The sequence below is a fragment of the Lotus japonicus genome, chromosome 4 (genome assembly GCF_012489685.1).
Source record: "Lotus japonicus ecotype B-129 chromosome 4, LjGifu_v1.2".
In the NCBI taxonomy this organism is placed as follows: domain Eukaryota; kingdom Viridiplantae; phylum Streptophyta; class Magnoliopsida; order Fabales; family Fabaceae; genus Lotus; species Lotus japonicus.
Genome location: NC_080044.1, coordinates 73,614,761 through 73,635,461, shown reverse-complemented (window position 1 = coordinate 73,635,461; position 20,701 = coordinate 73,614,761). Strand labels below are relative to the sequence as shown.

At 35.0% G+C, this 20,701-nt stretch overlaps 2 protein-coding genes and 1 long non-coding RNA gene across 5 annotated transcripts; 2 read left to right on the top strand and 1 right to left on the bottom strand.

The window, feature by feature from the left end:
* Nucleotides 1–7,653: 7,653 nt before the first annotated feature.
* Nucleotides 7,654–13,791, top strand: LOC130710301 (RNA demethylase ALKBH10B). Of its 3 annotated transcripts, XM_057559514.1 has the most exons (9): nucleotides 7,655–8,061; nucleotides 8,168–8,873; nucleotides 9,647–9,778; nucleotides 10,119–10,216; nucleotides 10,355–10,472; nucleotides 11,285–11,407; nucleotides 11,542–11,654; nucleotides 11,742–11,896; nucleotides 12,851–13,791. In XM_057559514.1, exons 2-9 carry the CDS (start codon nucleotides 8,252–8,254, stop codon nucleotides 13,527–13,529), a joined length of 2,040 nt encoding a protein of 679 aa, XP_057415497.1. In that variant the 5' UTR covers nucleotides 7,655–8,061; nucleotides 8,168–8,251; the 3' UTR covers nucleotides 13,530–13,791. The 3 variants fall into 3 exon arrangements, with proteins under 3 accessions (XP_057415498.1, XP_057415497.1, XP_057415496.1); XM_057559513.1 differs by having other exon boundaries at nucleotides 7,655–8,873; XM_057559515.1 differs by lacking the exon at nucleotides 9,647–9,778 and having other exon boundaries at nucleotides 7,654–8,873.
* Nucleotides 13,792–15,254: 1,463 nt separating this feature from the next.
* On the bottom strand, nucleotides 15,255–16,268 carry LOC130711541 (uncharacterized). Its single transcript, XR_009010712.1, has 2 exons — nucleotides 15,939–16,268; nucleotides 15,255–15,756 (listed from the first exon to the last, which is right to left on the bottom strand). It is a non-coding gene; the product is annotated as an uncharacterized LOC130711541 (long non-coding RNA).
* Nucleotides 16,269–16,272: 4 nt separating this feature from the next.
* Nucleotides 16,273–19,777, top strand: LOC130711539 (uncharacterized). The gene is made up of 7 exons (XM_057561213.1): nucleotides 16,273–16,865; nucleotides 17,004–17,079; nucleotides 17,186–17,258; nucleotides 17,364–17,459; nucleotides 17,585–17,635; nucleotides 18,341–18,703; nucleotides 19,085–19,777. The coding sequence occupies exons 1-7, from the start codon at nucleotides 16,607–16,609 to the stop codon at nucleotides 19,412–19,414; spliced, it is 1,248 nt and encodes a 415-aa protein (XP_057417196.1). The 5' UTR covers nucleotides 16,273–16,606; the 3' UTR covers nucleotides 19,415–19,777.
* The last annotated feature ends 924 nt before the right edge of the window (nucleotides 19,778–20,701 follow it).

Sequence of the window (20,701 nt, the reverse complement as noted above, 5' to 3'; positions counted from 1 at the left end):
TCCAAAATCTGATCCCTGCTTGATTTTTTTCAAATTAAAAAAAAACGGAAAAATTCTTAAAAAAGTAGCTTCAATCAGGAAAATCAATGTGTTAAAGTTAAAAAAAATAAATTGGTACAGAATATCACGTTAAACACATTTAGTGTTTATTTCTATGTTTTAATAAATTGATTTGGCATATATTTTCATTTTTTTTAATATTTAATATAAAAATTGAATTAAAGCATTTTTTTGTCAAAATCTGATCTCTGTTTGATTTGTTTCAAATTTTAAAAAAAAAAAACGGGAGGGTGTTTTAAAAATAGATATTCACTCAGAAAATTACAAATGCTCTTAATTTTATGTATTTTAATAAAAACAAAAAATGAAATAATCAAGGTTAATATTTAAGGAAAAATTAATACGACTAGGAAATAATATTGTTCTTTCAAATCTTTCATTAATAATATTAATTTGGAAACAATTTTAAAAGTCATTAAGTTCAGATTTTAAACCATTACAAATTATAGCCACAATTAGTGAAACAAAATTTATTACATAATTAACGTTTTATTAGCTTTTTTTTATGGAAACAAATAAATGCACGACAAAAAGAATTAATTAAGGAAATTAGAGTAAATGAGTTTTGTATGGAGTGTTTAGTTCTATGTTTTAATAAATTATGTGGCATAAATTTTCGTTTTTTTTAATATTTTATAAAAAACTTGAATTAAAGCATTTTTTTTCAAAATCTGATCCCTGCTTTATTTGTTTCAAATTAAAAAAAAAACGGAAAAATTCTTAAAAATATAGCTTCAATCAGGAAAATCAATGTGTTAAAGTTGAAAAAAATAAATTGGTACAAAATGTCACGTTAAACACATTTAGTGTTTATTTCTATGTTTTAATAAATTGATTTGGCATAAATTTTCGTTTTTTTTAATATCTATTATAAAAATTGAATTAAAGCATTTTTTTTGTCAAAATCTGATCTCTGCTTGATTTGTTTCAAATTTAAAAAAAAAAAAAACCGGGAGGGTGTCTTAAAAATAGATATTTTCTCGGGAAATTATAAATGCTCTTAATTGTATATTTTAATAAAAACTAAAAATGAAATAATCAAGGTCAATATTTAAGGAAAAATTAATACCTATATGAAATAATATTGTTGTTTCAAATCTTTCATTAATAATTTTAATTTGGAAACAATTTTAAAGGTCAATAAGTTCATATTTTAAACCCCTAAAAGTTACAGCCACAATTAGTGTGACATAATTTACTCCATAATTAACATTTTATTAGTTTTTTTCTTGGAAACAAATAAAAGCTAATACGTTTGGAATCAATTACGTAAGGACCTAGAAATTTCATCCCAAAAAATATATATATATAATGCACGATGGTAAGCATCAGTCTGCATTCACCTACTCCATGGAACCAAGCAAGAAAGGACGTTCTGGTGAGGCCAGGGCAAAGATAAAGGCAATATTATCAAATAGAAGAAATTGTGGTAACTCATCAAGTTCATCCAACCACAATTGTTCTACTTTAGATATCAATACTGAAGCTCTACACACATCTGCTACAATTTCAAGAAAATCATTCTCAACTCCTGCACAGAGCTCTTCAAAAAATCAGTCCCAACAAGTTATCAATAGCAGTGCAAAAAAACCCATGGCTAAAGCACGTCAGCCCCTTTCAAACAATGAAAATTCTCCAATCATTGGTAATGTATATGGTTTTTTGTTTTGTTTTTTATAGTGGTTATAATCGCTATCTTTGGTATACATTCCAGTGTGAATGATTTAATTTTATAATTTTTTGTTGTAGGATCCAGCTTTATTGACAAAACTTCATTAGGGTATTCATCTATAGCAGTGCCCCCCGTATCAGTGGAAAATTTCAACTGCAGTACCCCATTTACTTCAAAAGAAGCCAGAGCAAAGAGAAAATATGTTCTCTCGCAGCATAAAGGGGGTAATAAATATGCAAGGCCGATTCAGACCAAGGGCAATATTAATGAGGATCTGTCTAATCATGAATGTTTGAGTATTTGAGTCAAGTGATTGAAACAGGTCAAGTAACTGAAATGAACAATAACGTCGTCCCCGTAAATTCAATAACTGGTGACGGAACATTAAGCAGCGATGATGATATGTCAGGTTATTTTAAATATCTTTTTCTTTAGCATTCCATATTTTTCCCAATATCTACCATGGTTATTATTTTGGTTTATATACCATTATAACTCTTATATTTAACCTTTGGTTGTATGACATAAAATGCAGATGCAGAAAACGCTGAATCTGAAGACAATGACCCAATAGAAGAGTCCATCCCAGAGATCCCTCCAAACATTATTGTTTTGCTTAAAAAGGCTGAAGATACAGGTTCACTATTTCATTTATTTAAATTTATTTATTTGAATTTTTTTTAATATATAGGCCCAGTTTGGAAGAGCTTATTTGAGCTTATCTGACAGCATAAGCTCTTATGCCAGTGTTTGGGAGAGCTTATGCAAACAGTTTATGGTCTGCCATAAGCTATTTTCAGCTTATTTTCATAAGCTACTCAGGATAGCTTATGAAAAACAGCTTATGCTTATACACAGCTTATTTTTAATTTATTTCAATAAATTTTTAAAAATAGCTTATGAATAAGCGCTTATGTCATAAGCGCTTATGACCATAAGCGTCATAAGCGCTTAATTAAACTGTTTATCCAAACGGGGCCATAATTGTATTTATAATTTATTAAAAACACATTTTAAACAATTTGCAGAAATACTTGACTTGGGTGATCCTACGTCTATTTGTTTCTATTGTAATGCTCTAATGTGGCATGATGAGAAAACTGGGAAAATAAAACCCTCCGGACAAGCTGCATTTTCATTATGTTGTTTAAAAGGAAAAGTTACCCTTCCTTATCTACGCAACCCGCCATCTTTATTACTTGATTTATGGACAGACAAAGATCCTAGAGCTAAGAATTTTAAGGAAAATATAAGAGCATATAACAACATGTTCGCATTTCCCTCTATGGGTGGTAAGGTTCAAACTTCTATTAATGACGGAGGCGGGGCCCTTCACAATTTGTCCTATGCGGTCAAAACTATCATCGAATAGGAAGCTTAATTTCGCAAGTAGGTCAACCCCCAAATTTGCTCAATTGTATATATATGATACACAGAACGAAACAAAAAATCGGATGAAAGTTCTTAGGTAACACAAAAGTTTAATATTATACGTATTGTCATTAGATATTACGCCATGTATATCTTTATTTGTAATTTTTTTTAAACATTGTGCAGCTCTAACGGTGCTGGAAAAGTGCTTGATAATTCATTGGTTGAGGATTTAAAAAACTTGATTGACCAGACCAATGTGCTTGCTAGAGTTTTTCGGCAGGTTCGTGATCATCTATCTTCTGATGATACTTCTCAACTCTCTGTGCGTCTTTTTCGAGCAAGGGGAAAGGATCCCAGAATCTATAATATGCCTACGGCAGATGAGGTTGCAGCTTTGATCGTTGGTGACTTTGATGATATGCAATTTGGTAGGGATGTTGTTGTTAAATTGAGAGATGGTTTCTTGACAAAAATCCACGAGACGCATCCTGCATTCATCCCATTGTAGTACCCTTTACTTTTTCTTTATGGAGAAGATGGATCGTGAGGACATTCCTATTAGTGAACTATTCAGGAATATTGGTACTTATAAAAGACACATTGTTTCTTTGAGGCACCTATGTTGAACAAACATTGCTTTGAAGCTTTGGACAGATCTTTAAATTACATTATGAAGACTAAATCTACTTATGGTTATGACATTCCATTCAGAGGGAAAGTTGTGGTACTAGGAGACGACTTTAGACAAATACTCCCAATTATTTCCAAAGGAAGCCGTTCGGAGATTGTGGGTTTTGCTATCAATTCTTCATATCTATGGAAGCATTGCAAGGTAATGAAATTGACTATTAATATGAGATTGCAAAATGCTAACTCATCTTCTTCATCAGCAGAAATAAAAGAGTTTGCTGATTGGTTGCTTCAAGTGGGAGACGAAACAATTACAACCATTGATTAGGCCGAATCACTCATTGAGATTCCTCCAGATCTTTTTATTGAACAGTGTAAGGATCCCTTACTTGAAATAGTAAATTTTTCATATCCGAAACTTTTGTTTAATTTGGAAAAAAATTCATTCTTCCAAAAAAGAGCAATCCTTGCACCAACACTTGAAAGTGTAGAGGAAATCAACAACTTTATGTTAGCTATGATTCTTGGTGAGGAAACAAAGTATTTGAGTTGTGATACTCCATGCAAGTCCGATGAAGATTCGGGTGTCAATGCGGAATGGTTTACATTTGAATTCTTAAATGATTACAAATGCTCCGGAATTCCAAACCATCAAATTAAACTAAAAGTCAGTGTCTCTATCATGCTCATTCGAAACATTGACCAAGCTGCAGGGTTGTGTAATGACACTCGAATGATAGTCAACGCTTTGACTAAATATATAATTGTTGCTACTGTTCTAAACGGATACACGATGAGAGAAACAACCTTTATTCCAAGGATGAGCTTAACTCCATCTAATGCTGACATTCCATTCAAATTCCAGCGCAGACAATTCCCTGTTACTTTATGCTTTGCAATGACTATAAATAAAAGTCAGGGACAATCTTCAACTCATGTTGGACTGTATTTGCCAAGACCTGTCTTTACTCATGGGCAATTATATGTTGCACTATCAAGAGTTAAATCTAGAAAATGTTTGAAGATACTAATCCTAGATGACCAAGGAGTAGTTTCTAACACTACCCGCAACGTTGTCTATCAAGAAGTCTTTTAAAATATTTGATGTGTAAGTGTTGTTTTTTACTACAATTTTGTTGGGTTTATATTTTTTTAAATATCAAATCTGATATGTCTTTGTTTTAATTGTTGACAGTATAAATAAATGCCAAGCAGCTTATTGGTCATCTAACTTCAAGGATAAACAACACTTACATATCAAATATTTTCATGTAATTAAGCAATTTTCTTAACAAAAATTTAAATTTAGTATTAAATATCTACTCATTAATTCCGTTGCAATAAGATTTGTTTTTAATTTTCAAATGATATATCAAGTTCATCTTTGTATTGCTTACTAATTATTACTCTGATATCTACTTTTTCCATTGTAGGTTATGTTGCTCAAATATTGAATTGGCAGCAAAATTCAACTTCAAGTCTGAAGTCATTATCACTGAACATGGACAACAAGTTCTATTAAGCGATCATGCTGTTGACATTTTTGTGATTTTTTAATTTATTTGTTTTTGCAACGCATTTCGTAAAAACTTGAATTTATAATATTGTTCATGTGTTGACATCGGTAGGTCATACAACGAATTCTATTTAACATTTTTAAGTTGGTCTATTCACATACATGTTTGAACATATTATCTGTTATTTGATATTCTATAGATATATCTACACAATAAACGTAATCGCCGTGCAACGCACGGGTGAAAATGGCTAGTATAAATGAAAAACAAACAAAACAAGCATAAAAACGGTGTGCTCAAATTCAAAACGAAATGACCCAGCACATTAATAGCCTCACATCACGCGTCACTTTAAACTTCAAAACTTGTCCCCACGCAAGCATTGCCTAAAATGGTTGAAACTTGAAAGATGTAAGTTGGGTCGCATTCTCTTTGAAAGAGGACAAAAATTTTAATTTTGAGAAGATAATTGGCAACAAAGAAAAGTCTCCTAATGTAGATAATAGTTAAATTGTACCCAAAAAGATAATAGTTAAATTAAAATACTTGAAAGTTTAAGCTTAAATAATTGAAAAAAAAGTCTAAGATGAACTATTACCTAGGACTTACACAGGTGAAAGACCTATTTTACAACCTTAGATCTAAATGAATGATCCACCAAGAGTGATATGCGTTTGATTGGAAGGTCTATCTTGGAAGATTGCAAACTAGGAATAGTTTGTTGTGTTGATGAGTTTCTTTGAAAACTAATTATACTTCTTGTTCTATGTGTAGTTATTGACATGAATGGTGCTCTTTTCCCTAATTTTCAAATGTGTTTGGCAAGCCAGTCTTAATTGGAATGATCATGTGTGTGTTGCATCCATTAAGGAAAAAAGATAAGAGGTTAGCTCGGTTTTGGCTTAGGTGTGGGCTTAAAGATTTTAATTTTTCTTGTTTTGATTGGTTTAGACATCGTCTATTGTGTCTGACAAGTTAGTTATGTAGATGAGTTATGATTATCCTTATGCAGTTTTTATTGTATTTTCTTGGGTTATATAAAAAAAATGGCATGTATAGTTCTCCTTTAGTATCTTAATTAGCTTCCAACTTCATCATTTACTCCGGTTGTGAATTGGAATATAAAGTTTTTCAATATATTTAAGAAAAATCTAAGGTTTTGCATGATCTCCTTATTTAAACCTTTAGGGATGAATGGAGATTTGAAGCTTTAAATTTTGTTCAAGCCTTAACATATTAAGAACTCAAAAGGAAAAACTTTATTATTCATAACAATAGTTATGCTTGAAATATAATGTATTCGTGGTGATTGTCCTAAGACGATCAATCACTCAGAATAATGTTTCGAGGAGAGGAATCAACTAGGTTAGAGGGTGTTGTTAATAAAGTTAAGTGTTGAGTTGTTTTATGGGAGGTGGTGTTGCCACTTGTGACTTATTGGCATGACGCTACTCATGTTGAGAAAGACTAGGGTGGAGTCTTACAAAGGTCAGAGGGTTTTATGATATGGTCGTTATAAAGGGTGATGCTTGAGGTTGATCTAAAGGAAAGATTTAGAATCCACCCACAATATATAGAAATGGTCGGGAGATATATGGTTAGATTGATGTTCGTATCTCAACACGATCAAGAGTCCCATAGCTCTGATCATCGTGTGAGGATGGTCGAGCGGTATGTATTGTCACGCTCCACCGTGATAAATGGTGATAGGCGCCAGATGGTTAGATTGAGGTTAGTATCTTAACAAGATCATATGAGATATAAATGAACAACCTAGTTTATTTATGGCATAAAATAGTGAAGTTATCATCGATAATAACATAAATCAGAGGTGAAAAAAATGTGATAAGATTTATATCTAGAAATTCTTATATAAATCACAAGTGAAAAAAGTATGATAAAATGTATATTCATAAATTATACAATAATTGACTTTAAGATTAAAATGAATTTTGGACACAACCCACTATAACTAGCTCTTGAGTATCATAATTGAAAACCCATGCTAAAACTCGAATAAGTTAAGAGGTACGTTAGCTTCACTCAATTTAGCATTTTCTTAAACTCTCTTTGATCGATTAAATTAGTACGAGATCTATTGAAAATATGAGTTTCACTTCCAATGTAATTGTATTAACAAAGTTCAACACAGTTGGTAGATAAGTTAATAAAGTCCTTAATCAACTTTATCTAGAGTTTCAATCCCTTGAGCGATATGTATGAAGAGCGAATTTTATGAAAAGTCTGTTCATTTAATGTGGTCTCTGAGTCATCATAACTGTCGGATGTGAGATGATAAGTATCCATAGCATGTTGTATAACTAAAACCCACGTTTTCTTCCCGAATATTCGCTCCAAAATCCGAAATGAGCAGAGTCCCAAGTCCCAGATGAAAACACATACATACAGCAATGAGAAAGTGAGAGAGAGAGAGAGAGAGAGAGAGTTGTGTGTTGTGTGTCGTGACTTGTGAATGTGAGCCACCATTTATGACCATACATACCATGGTTTACATAGGCATACCACATGCGTGCTGAATAAGCCATTCTTCCTTAACCCTAGCTTAGCTAACTACTACATTACATTAGATCCTGTCTTCCTCTTCAACCCTTTGCTTTGCGTCACTCCAACTCAACCACATCTTCACTTTCCATAATCTCATACATCATTCACCACTTACCCTTTTCATTGCCAGATCTCTCCAATTCTCAACTTTTCACCCATCTGATCACTTTTTTTCACAAAACCCATCTCAAATTCTCCATTTTTAGCTCCAGATCATTCTTGGGTATCCTTGTTTCCGACCAAGTTTGTTTCTTTTCTGCTTAATTCTTCTAAATTTTGCATTTTTTTAAGTGGGGTCCTCTTCAATTTTGCTGTTTTCTTCTGGTAATCTCGTTGTTTCTTTGTTTAGATCTAGTTCTGTAACTGGGGTATGCTTGCTTTGTATGCGGTTCTAGTCTTGTAGTGTATTGTTGGCAGTGACTAGTGAGTTCTCATGGCAATGCCATCAGGGAATGTGGTAGTGCAGGACAAAATGCAGTTTCCTAGTGGTGGTGGTGCTGGCAGTGGTGCTGGTAGTGAGATCCACCCGCACCACTACCGACAGCAGTGGTTTGTTGATGAGAGGGATGGGCTTATTGGTTGGCTGCGAAGCGAATTCGCAGCTGCCAATGCGATCATAGATTCCCTTTGTCATCATATGCGTGTGGTTGGTGACCCTGGGGAGTATGATGCTGTCATTGGGGCCATTCAGCAAAGGCGGTGTAATTGGAATCAGGTGCTGCTCATGCAGCAATACTTTTCTGTGGCTGAAGTGGTGTATGCGCTGCAGCAAGTGGCATGGAGGAAGCCGCAGAGGTATCTGGAACCAGTGAAAGTGGGTGCAAAGGATGTTAGGAAATCTGGTCCTGGATACCGGCAAGGGCAGAGGTTTGAGGCTCCAAAGCAAGCTTATAATTCTAGTACTGTGGAGTCTTATGGTCAGGAAGGGAATACTGTGGTTACTGGCGGTGCGGAGAAAGGGACTCCTGTAGCTGAGAAGACTGAACAACTTAATTCCGGGGGCGAGGTTGGGAAGATGGATGATAAGGGTTTAGCAACTGCTGAGGAAAAGAAAGGTAAATACTCAATCAATCAATCAGCCTGTTTGTATTATAATACTACACATTGAATCTAGCACCTCTGAGTGATTGTTGTTATTACATCTTTTTGTGTTCATTTTAATCCAAATGGTATTTGCAATGCTGGGTAGGTACCTTTCTTCCTTGAAACTTTTATAGTATGGACTTAAAAGATTGAAATTCTGGCGCACTCAGGATAATTGATTGACTCAGCCTTGCTTTATACTAAATGTATAATGTATAATTTGAGGGCACCATTGTGATTTAGAAATAAGCAGTTTTATTCTCTTTGGCTTCTTATGGTGCTTGCTTTTGGCCTTTTGGATAGAGCCATACTGGTATGCTGAAATAATGGATATATCGACAGTGTTTTGTTGGGATTGATACCAACTATTTATATGAAAATCAGCGGAGATAATCAGATCATTTTATGGATATCTTAGCATCTGATAAAGTAAGAATGCCGACTTGAATATGACGAAAGTATGAATCTATTATTTACAAGTCATTACTTTTTGGGATATGATATCATGCTCCTTTTCACAATGAAAGCTATTCATGAAAGACTCCAATTAATTCAGACTAAAAATTAAAATGGTTGACCTTCAATGTTAAAATTAAGGCCTCTTTTTTTGTATGATAATTTGGCTCCTGCTATTTAATTAATGGTAAGGTGGGGGGGGGGGGTTAGCTCACATATGATTGACACACTACAAATGCCTACAGAGTACAGTCTAATGACTTGTTTGCTCTCCTGCTTGCTTGAGCAGATGCTCTAACAAAGCATCCAACTGATAGCAACTTGAAGAGCTCAGGGAGTTCTGAAGAATCTCTGTCCAACTCAGAATCTGAAGCTGCAGTTGCAACAGTTGTAAATGATGGACGTGTGTCAAATTCTAAAGGTTTCTTCCTGTGCACCGTGATTTAAGTGATGATGTATATCTTATTTAACTTAGGGCAGTTGGCTATGCTAGTTGTGTGCATGAAGTTAGTAAATATTGTCATACTTTACACTGCCCCCCCCCCCCCCCCTCCTCTTGTTTTTATCACATGCTTGCATTTACTTATAAATTTGTGTGCCAAATAAAAAAATGTTAGGTCCTCACACTAGACCATAAACACATAGTCACACTCACATCTCATGTATGATCAGGGTCGGTTATAAAATGCTGTATCAGCTTTTCGTTCATTATTTATTTACCATTTAATTTTAAAGTTACCTCTTTTGCAATGTGTTTTCAGAGAATGATTCCCATTCTATGCAAAATCAAAATCAGAGCCCAAGTCTTTCAACTATGGCAAAAACGTTTATTGGCAATGAGATGTTTGATGGGAAGATGGTAGGGTCCTTTAAATATTTATTCACTTTTTTCTTGATGTCAATGTTCTAGATGTGTATATACCTTGTAATTTTTCCTATTTCTTCTATCTTTTATATTTTACATTTATGATGTACCTTTTTTATTTTTCATTTTTAGGTGAATGCGATTGATGGACTGAAGTTGTATGAAGGTTTAATTGATGGAACTGAAGTTTCAAAACTTGTTTCATTGGTTAATGATCTAAGGGTCAGCGGAAAAAAAGGACAATTGCGAGGTAACTGTATTATCTGTGTTATATACCTTCATGCTGGAAGATTCTTTCACTGCTTCCCTTTTTAAATTCACTTGGTTGATAGCAAATAGCTGTGGCCATATGCATGGCTGGTCCACTGCACATGCTCTTAAAGCCAGAGGTTTCTTTGGAAAAAGGCTGTTGACTTGCGTCTATTTTTCTCTCTTTTTTCTCCATTTTATTAGTTGAATAGTCACGGATGAAGAACCAGGTGGCACTGTTTCTCAGTGACTAAAAACTGTAGAGTAGTACATGAGTCATGAGTTCTTATATAAGTTTGGTCATGGTAAGTTGTACTTATTGTTTTTGTACTTGTGATATTTGCCAAGTTGCGCAAGAATTTTGGTCTTGATCTTGTTATTTGTTTGGTTTATACTTCTGTTTTTTCCCCTATTGACCGTCACCACTCACCAGTCACCACCACTAGTGTAATGTTCGTAATGATAAAGTTATGGTAGAGCTGTTAGAACACATTAGAATACACGACGCTGGGCAACAAGTTTCATAAATGAGTAGTGACAAATGCGAAGAGAGAGAGAGAGAGACAAAGAAAGATAAAAAATTATGCATACGACCCTATTTACTGTTTATTGGTCGATGCTCAATTTGATTGCAGGGCACGTGTAATACACACACACACACACACACACACATCTATATATATTTATATGGATGTTCAGTCTGACTGTAATATTTTATATCACCCTGCTGGAAAATAATTTATGCTTTGTTGTCTGGATTATGCAAACAACTTTTTTGATAAATACTTCTTGCTAAATATTTTTTACAAACAGGAAGTCAGACATACATAGTTTCGAAAAGGCCCATGAAAGGGCATGGAAGGGAGATGATTCAGTTAGGTGTTCCCATTGCTGATACACCTCCAGATGGGGAAAATATGACAGGAGCCTCCAAAGGCATGTTGTTTGATTTCTTTCTATACCAATTTACTGTACTTTTCACATCTTTCTTATTTCCAGCCATGATATTTGACTTTTTCCACCCCTGTAGTAATAATGATTGTTTAAGTTCCATAAATTGAATCTGGCAGAGATGAATGTAGAATCTATTCCTTCCTTCTTTCAAGATATTATTGAGCGTATGGTTTCCTCACAAGTTATGACTGTGAAGCCTGATGCTTGCATTGTGGATTTCTATAATGAGGTTGATTCTTGTATTATTCTTATTTTTTGTGAGGTTTTATATTGGCATAATTGGCTAAGTTAGTCTGGTTATTGCAATTGATTATAGGGCGATCACTCACATCCCTACAATTGGCCACATTGGTATGGAAGGCCTGTCTATATCCTTTCCCTGACAGAATGTGATATGACTTTTGGAAGAGTAATTTCCTCAGACCATCCAGGGGATTACAGGGGCTCTCTGAAGCTTTCTCTTCTCCCTGGGTAATGCTTGCAGATCTTATCTTTTACTGTTATAATGCATCTCATATATGTGTGTTAATATTATGATGCTGTCTTTGGTTTGTAGAAGCCATAAAATCATGAGATTTCAATCAAGACCTGTCTATACTAAAAAATTAATAGAAGTCTAGTTGATGGTTAGACATAGTTTAGTCCATTATATGTTCTTCATGTTACCTGCATATTCATGGATACCTTTATGAATTTTGGTTTTTTTTCTTCCGTTCAAAATGAAAATATAGTGTATATCAACATCTTAGTTTTTGCATACACTGATTGGAAGCCTTTTTAACTGTTACTTATTATTCCAAGGAGCCCTCTTTATTGAATGAGCTTTTGTGGGTCTTTTAAGTTTTGGATCATTCATTTTCGTTGATTAGTCTCAGATTGACTAGAGATATGGTCAAATAAGTTAAGTCCTTATAAAGGGTATAGCAACCCTCACCTCAAAAGCTAGCTTTTGGGGTAGAGTTAGGCCTAACCCGAATTCTAATATGATATAGGGCCTATCCTAGTATCCTAGATCCGTTTATTGGGCTACCATATATGGACTACTCGCATATGTTCATTCCTGTAAATTCCACGCTCCAAATGTCCCGCCCTGTGTGTGATGAGAAGACCAAACAAGTCCTCATAAAGGGTAGAGCAACCCTCACCTCAGAGCTAGCTTTTGGGATAGAGTTAAGCCTAACCTGAATGATAAGAATTCTGTTCATGGAGATGATTATTATTCAAAATAACTTCTATAGGGCATTCTGTCTTTTATTATTTATTATTATCTTAGCAAGTTTAGTCTCTTGCAGTATTATAGTGTGTTGTGTAGAGTTCACTATGCTAGGGGAGGGGAGTGCTGCTTGTTTTGATGTCTTACTTCAATCTGAAATTCCTCTACCCTTTGTTCAGATTCTAAATACTTTTATGCTTTGGCTGCTGTAGGTCTCTTCTGTCTATGCAAGGGAAATCTACTAATTTTGCTAGATATGCTATTCCTTCTATCCGCAAACAACGCATACTTGTTATTTTTACAAAGTCCCAACCAAAGAAGTCACTGTCAAGTGATGCTCAACGTTTTACCTCATCAGCAGCATCTTCTCATTGGGGTCCACCGCCAAGCCGTTCCCCCAATCACGTTCGTCATCATTTAGGCCACAAGCATTATGCTTCAGCTCCAACAAACGGAGGACTGCCAGCTCCACCAATCCGGCCACAAATTCCTGCTCCAAATGGTATGCAGCCATTGTTCGTACCCGCACCAGTTGTGCCTCCGATGCCATTCCCTGCACCTGTGCCAATCCCACCGGGTTCTGCAGGCTGGACCACAGCTCCTCCAAGGCACCCCCCTCCTCGGATCCTTGCTCCTGGCACAGGAGTCTTCCTACCTCCGCCCGGCTCAGGTAATTCATCTCAACCGTTACCAGGTACTTTGGCTGAAGTGAACCACCAAACTGTGGAAACTCCAACCTTACAGGAAAAGGAAAATGGGAAGGCTAATCACATTGTTTCCCCAAAAGGGAAAAGGCAAGAATGCAATGGACATGGGGTCGATGGAACTCAAGTTGAACAAGGTGTAGGGACACTAAAGGATAGTGATGAGAAAGCTGCAGCAAGTCATTGAGCCTGTGCCAGGTGATGATATAGTTATAGAGAGGGAGAGAAAGAGAGCTAAAGCTTATCAAAGGAAAAAGGGTAGGCTGCGATGTTAACTTGAGTTTGAAGCAAATGTAAAGCGCGGCATGTCACATATACTCTGCAAAGGAGAGCAAGGGAAGTAGGCAGAACGTTTTGGTTCTGTTCAAAATCCTTTCTTTGCTCCAGTCCTTTTTTTGTTATCTTACTATATTAACTATTACAGTAAAGGAAACCCATTCTTATCATAATTTTTGCTTTTTTTTTATCTTATTATTATGATTATAAAATGCTTCTTACTGTGGATCATGATAATTTCATGTAGAAATTTCATGATATTTTCATGCTGTGTCTGTGTCTCTCATCATGTGTTAAATGGGTGGGATGCTGTTAATATTGATCTTGTGGTAATGTGTCATCTGTGTTTTAATTTAACTTGATTTGTTAAATTAATGGCAAGTTGTATAGGATCAAGTCAGCTTATTACTCATAGAGATACATCCATGAAAATATGTTGTGTTAGTTAGGCTAGATTTTCTATGACCCGTTTTGGACCATTTTTCTTGGTCTGACAAGCATTTCAAAAGTAAGATCCCACATGAAATCATTTTCAAAGGTCAAATTTTTTAATAAGGTAAATTTATATCTAAATAAACTTATAATCTCAAAATCTTTACATAGATCAACATGATTAAATTTTAATGATATTTTAATAAAAAATATAATAGTAATAAATGTTTATATTAACATATTATTTACGATTAAATAATCCATATAATATGAGTGAAGAGAAAAGCTGCATTTTGATCCCGCGATTAGAGAAATAACATGATTTTAGTCATCGCCTAATCTAGAGCTATATGGTGATCTCATGTGCATAGTTGAGTTTGACATGACATTAAGTGTATTTTTTTAATTAATATTTAATTTACACGAATATAATTAATAGTTAAATTAAAATTATTAATTAAAAAATAAAACAACAAAAATCCCCTTAAACTTCAATTTCAGAAACCCTAATTCCCAATTACATACAAATCTTGTTTTAATTAAATACAAGTCTAATGCGCTTTCAGGTTCACAGCGGCGCAATTACGTCATTTTTCCCTTCTTAAAAACAAATCTGACCTTTATATCAATATGACCTTATTATTGAAACAGATTCAATCTTTTCTCACAAGATCGCACTCAAAAAAACATGGTTTACAACAAGAATAAGAATTCAATCTTTTGTATGCATAAGACTTAATTTTAAAAGCTTAATCAACCCATCAAGAAAATAATCACTTGTAATTAATTTCATTCTCACAAACCTTAAATTCCAAAATTTCAACCAATTTGAAAAGTTTTATAATTTGAATTTCAGAAGTCCCAAAATTTCAACCAATTTGAAAAGTTTTATAATTTGAATTTCAGAAGTCTAATCATAGTATAATCTGTCCCGATACCAATGTAAGAAATAAACTTGATTGAATCTATACTAGGATTTAGAACACCTATAAAATTAAGATGAATCTCCTACCTCTTGAAGACACCTATAAAATATAATCATTGTTATTTTTATATAGGTGTATTTACCGTGTAGTTTTTTTTAATAGTGTTTCGTTCTCTTCTCTTTTATTCTACCATTTCTCACTAAATCAAAGTGTAGCGTTCGAGAAACTTTACATGTTTAGTTCTATTCTACCTTAAAATATATAATAAATACATAACATATTCCAACCTATGTACCAAATGTTACATTAGTTTCACTAGAACCCTAAAGTTCACCTAGTTTGAGCACACCTTTGTGGTGCCCACTAGGGTGGACCTTTATTATTTTGGTCCACCGGTGCACCAAGGGCATTACAGACATTGCATAAGGATATTTTGGACTTTATCCTTTTCTCACCTTCTTTCTCCCACTCTCTTCCAGCCCAGTCTGAATCTTCAACTTCGTCTCCTTCCTCTCTCCTTCACCCTTGTGACAATCCACTAGCTAACATCAGATTTTCAATACGTACAAGCTTGACCAATGCTCTGAAAAATATCCAATGGTGTTTGTGTATATATCTATTTGACATTTGTCCAATTCTAGAAACACCTTGTGAGAAAGGGAAGCTACAAAAATGCTTCACGACCCTTCCACTCTCTTCTTTCTCTTGTGATTTTCCTTTAGATTTTTTGTTGAAGACACAAGAAAGCTTCCATCTTTCTTTCCTCCCTCATCACAATGACTGAATAAGAAGCCAACAAAATAGAAAAATTGAAAAGAAATAAAAAAAAAGGTCAGATGGTGTAACCTACAGGAACGAAGATAGTGAAATCAAATCAGATAAGCATAACATAGTTGATAAAATTGTGAAATCATGAAGAGGACATGCGACTGTGTGAGAAAGATAGGGTTAGAGAGAGGTACCAGCTCCAGCTATGATGAGGACTGAGGAGCTTCAGATTTATAGAAGGGGAAAAACCAGATTTTTTAAGACCACTGTTTGAACTTGAAATACCCAACAAATCTAGATCTGCAATCACCAAAATTGATCACCAAAATCTGCCATGCTCAAGAGAGGAAGAAGGGCTGTGGTTTCTGGAACTCAAGCTTCGATTAAAAACCCATAAAAGCTTCAACCTGCCTCCATCGCACTCCATGGCAGAACTGGAACGCACTGTAAAGCTGCTAGTTGAGGGGTCAAGGGGTGACGACGGTGAGGTGGCCGGCGGTGGCATGGCCGACGGCGGAGAAGCACCAGAAGCAGGGAAAAGAAAATAGTGAACCAAATGAAAAAAAAGGAGAGGAGGGGTTGTCTAATTTACAATTTTATCCTTTTTGTCATAATTCAATCCCAACCATTAAATTAAAGAATATTCCAAAAATTTCAGATCTAACGGTGTACAATCATGGTGCACCGGAAAAATAAGTGTCCACCCTAGTGGGCACCTACTTTTTGTTTATTCATACCTGATATCTCTCATTCCATCTTTCTTTCTTTTCTATCTATTTTTATTCATACCTGATATCTCTCATATCTCACATTTTAATCAAGTGTTATTTATACCTATTGATTGTATTAATACTAGGATACTATGCTATGCTTTTTCTTGTTTGCAAAACACAAGACAAACCATGAGAATCTAATGTCAAAGGTTGAGCTAGAACCCCAACTCCAACACCCACGTCTCTTCATCCCCAACCTGCTCTCCCTTCACGAATGCAAGGAGTTGGAATTCATCCACAAGAGTAGCAGCACCGTTGGTTACAGACCCAATGTCTTCTCCACCACTCTCTCCCACCTCATCGCCACCAACTCCTCCCACCTCATCGTTCCTTTTATTCCAATCCGAGGTACCCATCTTAGAATTTCACTTCCTTTCACAACCCATTTTCCCTTATTACATAAAGATTCCATCTTTAATGTTCTTTTCAGCATTTAGCAATCACTTTGAAATCAATGAAATTGGTGTTTTCCCATGTTTTTGACAGAAAGGTTGAAAGATAAGCTAGAGGAGTTTTTCAAATGTGAGTATGAGCTGTTTGTTGAATTTACGGGTTTAATAAGGTCGGTTGTCTCGCTCCAATGATCCAATGTTTGGCTGGCTTATGTGACTAGTATTTTATGTTTTACCATGTTCTGTTTGATACTATGTTGTATGATTATGAATCAGCTGGAGTAGAGGAGCTAGCATTGGATGGCATAGTGATGATAACAGGCCTTACCTCAAGCAACGCCACTTTTCAGTGAGTGTTATTCTTGCAACCCTTTTTTAGATATTGATTTTCTGTTGTAATTTGCACTCTTGCTGATAGATAGCTTTTGTCTTCCTTTTGGTAAAACCATGAAAGGTTGTGTGCTATTTAAATACTTATGGGGAGGATTTCAATGGTGGACTCTTTCACTTCCAGGATGGTGAGCCAACATCAATTATGCCTAAGGCCGGAGTGAGTTTTCCCAATTGTGAATTATAATATGTTTGTTTATGAATGAAAGTAGAAATGAGAAGCGTTTCACTGTTTTTATCTCCTTTAAGCTTGAATGTGATTGGTTTTCTAATTTTTTTTTTCAGGACGTTGTGATGTACACAGCTGATCCCCGAAATATTCATTCTGTTGATGAGGTATATTCCAGTCGAGTGCACTCCTTTCTTTCACGCCTATTTACTTGGTCACATTCATAAGCAGCTTTAGTTTTTCTTAAATTGTAAATTTGGACTCAATCACTCAAATCTTCATTGCCACCTCCCGAACTCCTGAGCCCAAGAAAAAAAGCATATTTTTTGGAACTTCAAAGCATGATTCAACTTTTTCTTGTCTCATTAGTCATCTGCTATTAAAAGTAAACCAACAATTCATTTCCATAATGTAATGAATTATACAAAATCAGCAATTACAATCATTAACCATCAAATAATTATGGAGATGAATACGAGTGCAGGTGACTATTCCTGCAAAAAATAATGGATACAGCAATATTTTAATGATATAATAATGTTCTTCACTGTGAGTGCAGAAAACAAGGACAAACCATAACAAAGTTGTATGTGGGCTGTTGGCTGTCTAACACAACCCTCCTCCTTTTTCTGGATTTGAGACTGCCTATGTAATGCATATAGGCAGAGGTTATCAATATAATACAAGTAGAGAAAAACTCCCATATATTCTATTGATTAAATAAATTTATGATTGATGTGGGCAACAGTTGTAGATATTGTTTTAGGAGGACTAAATGGATTTAAATCATTCTTTCATGGACCACATGGTAGTTCAATCATCAATAAATATATGGCCATCTTTAACCTTTCTAATGAAGTTATCTTTGACAGATAACTGATGGGGAAAGACTCACACTTGCTTTATGGTTCAGTCGTGATGGTTCCCATGATGAGGATAAGAAGCTTGTTTCTCTACTTTCACAACACCTATTACATGAGAACATAGCCGATTCGTACCTACCTTTGCCTGCATCCAGTAATATGTACTGGTTTTCTCAGGACCAAGCTTCGAATAGCCGATTCGGTTTTAATATATGTTGGGCTAGACTGCATATTCTTGGATATCACATATATATTTCCCAAGACAGTAGCTGTGAATCTGATATATCTGAACTAATGGTAAAGCCAGTGCGTTTAGCGAGGGGAAATGAGGTGCTAGACATGGAATTTGTCAATATTTTGCATGCACTTCAGGTATTTTAAATAATCCTTAGTTATATTTTCAGTTAATATTGAAAGATCAATTGTATAGCAAATGCACATACTATTCAATCAGTAATACTGGGTCTAACATATTGTTTTCTGTTAATATTGAAAGATCAATTCTTGTAGTAGTAACTCTTTTTGAACCTGAGAATATTGAAGGGGTCTTAAAAAGTTCGGCAGGGCCCTCCAAGTTTCCTTTAGGAGACTTAAAAACAGATATTACATTTTCTCTGTGAATTGCATTTTTCGGTGTAATAACTGCAGTTAGTACTATTGTTTATGCATAACTGATTACTTGCAATTTACAATCTTGATGGGTTTTGCAAAGATTTCTGCTGCTACTCTGATTCATGTTCTTTTGCTTCACAGGTTGTCCATTTCTATTGTTGGAAAGGATCTAGCTTACAAACCAATGTGTCAAATATAGACTCCAAGATAGTAGAACTATCAGAGGTGCAAAGAGAAAAAATCAGTAGTCTAAATTCTATCCTTTTGAATGATTTAGATTTTGCATCAAGAGATTTTTGCAGTATGCCCTCCCAAGAAAATGCATGCATTTGCTTTGATTGGACAGGCATTGTGAATGCAGTTGCTGCTTGGGAAGATTACACATCGAAATTAAGCAAACAGATTAATTTACAGTTGCCTTACTGGAGAATGCATGAATGTATATACAATGTACAATTGGATGAGCATTGAGCAATATCCGTGATCAACAATTCCAAGGAAAAGTAACCACTGGAAATTGCACTTGGGTTTAAGAATTGGAAAAGAGTAGAAGTTTGATAGCACGATTCAAGTTTGGGGGACTTTTAAGACAAAGCTTCTTGGGGAGAGGCGAGGATGCAGCTCAAGGATATCTCAAGTGTGTTATGCATACTAGATGGCAAATACTGTATGCTCATGTTTCTAAAATATATGTAACATGAGTTTGGGTGCAATATTACAGCTACCATAAGCTCATTAATTATGTTCGGATATTTGTTGGCACCAGTGCAAACAGACGTTGGCACTTCGAGATAAAAAGTGAATGAAACTCTTATGGATAATTAGGTGACTAAACTGGTATCCTAACACAGACTAAAGTCTTTTTTCAAACGCAAGTTTGCTTTTATTTACAAATGGCTTAAAGGGTCCAAAGGCCCCTGAGATTACAAAGGGAATCAAATCTAGGACCTGAAAAATGTTCGCATCAAATTGAGTCCCTAAGAAATTTTTTTTAATTCAATTAAGGCCAAATGTTGCCACAGCTCAATTTTGTCCTAGTCACTTTTACCACGTGGCTTTTATAATTATTTTTTAATTTAAAAATTATTTTTTTTAATTCCAACTCATTTATTTAAGTAGAAAAAAATTAAAAACTTAATAAATCCCTAATTTAAATAAAATCCCTTAACTAAATAATTACCTAAATAATAACCTAATCTAATAATAACAAAAAACATCAAACCCAACAAGAAATTAACAATCCCTTCAACATCAAACAACACAGATCTAGGGTTTCACTAACAATTCACAAATCTTCATCCTCACCCCAACAACTGTTATCTTCTTCCTCAACTCCCAAAAAACCCATTCTTCTTCTTCTTCTTCTTCTTCTTCTTCTTCTTCTTCTTCTTCTTCTTCTTCTTCTTCCCCACCCCCACCCACCCAACAAACTCAAATCTTCATCCTCAACCCCAACAACTGTTATCTTCTTCCTCAACTCCAAAAAAACTCATTCTTCTTCTTCTTCTTCCCCACCCCCACCCACCCACCCAACAAACTCAAATCTTCATCCTCAACCCCAACAACTGTTATCTTCTTCCTCAACTCCAAAAAAAATCATTCTTCTTCTTCTTCCCCACCCTCACCCACCCAACAAACCCAGACAACCAGAACCCCACCACCCTCAATCCACATGCAAATCCGAATTCAGTCTCACCTCACCAACCTAGATCCAGTCCAGATCGAAGCATATCCGGACAAATTGATGCAAGGAGATGG

What these genes read in the sequence shown, in the direction of transcription:
- LOC130711539 (XM_057561213.1), top strand. Translation starts at nt 16,607, where the DNA reads ATGCTATGCTTTTTCTTGTTTGCAAAACACAAGACAAACCATGAGAAT. An exon ending in CAATTATGCCTAAGGCCGGA is followed by an intron (nt 17,460 to 17,584) that starts GTGAGTTTTCCC and finishes TTTTTTTTTCAG; the next exon opens with GACGTTGTGATGTACACAGC. An exon ending in ATATTTTGCATGCACTTCAG is followed by an intron (nt 18,704 to 19,084) that starts GTATTTTAAATA and finishes TTTGCTTCACAG; the next exon opens with GTTGTCCATTTCTATTGTTG.
- LOC130710301 (XM_057559514.1), top strand. Translation starts at nt 8,252, where the DNA reads ATGGCAATGCCATCAGGGAATGTGGTAGTGCAGGACAAAATGCAGTTT. An exon ending in ACGTGTGTCAAATTCTAAAG is followed by an intron (nt 9,779 to 10,118) that starts GTTTCTTCCTGT and finishes ATGTGTTTTCAG; the next exon opens with AGAATGATTCCCATTCTATG. An exon ending in TTGTGGATTTCTATAATGAG is followed by an intron (nt 11,655 to 11,741) that starts GTTGATTCTTGT and finishes AATTGATTATAG; the next exon opens with GGCGATCACTCACATCCCTA.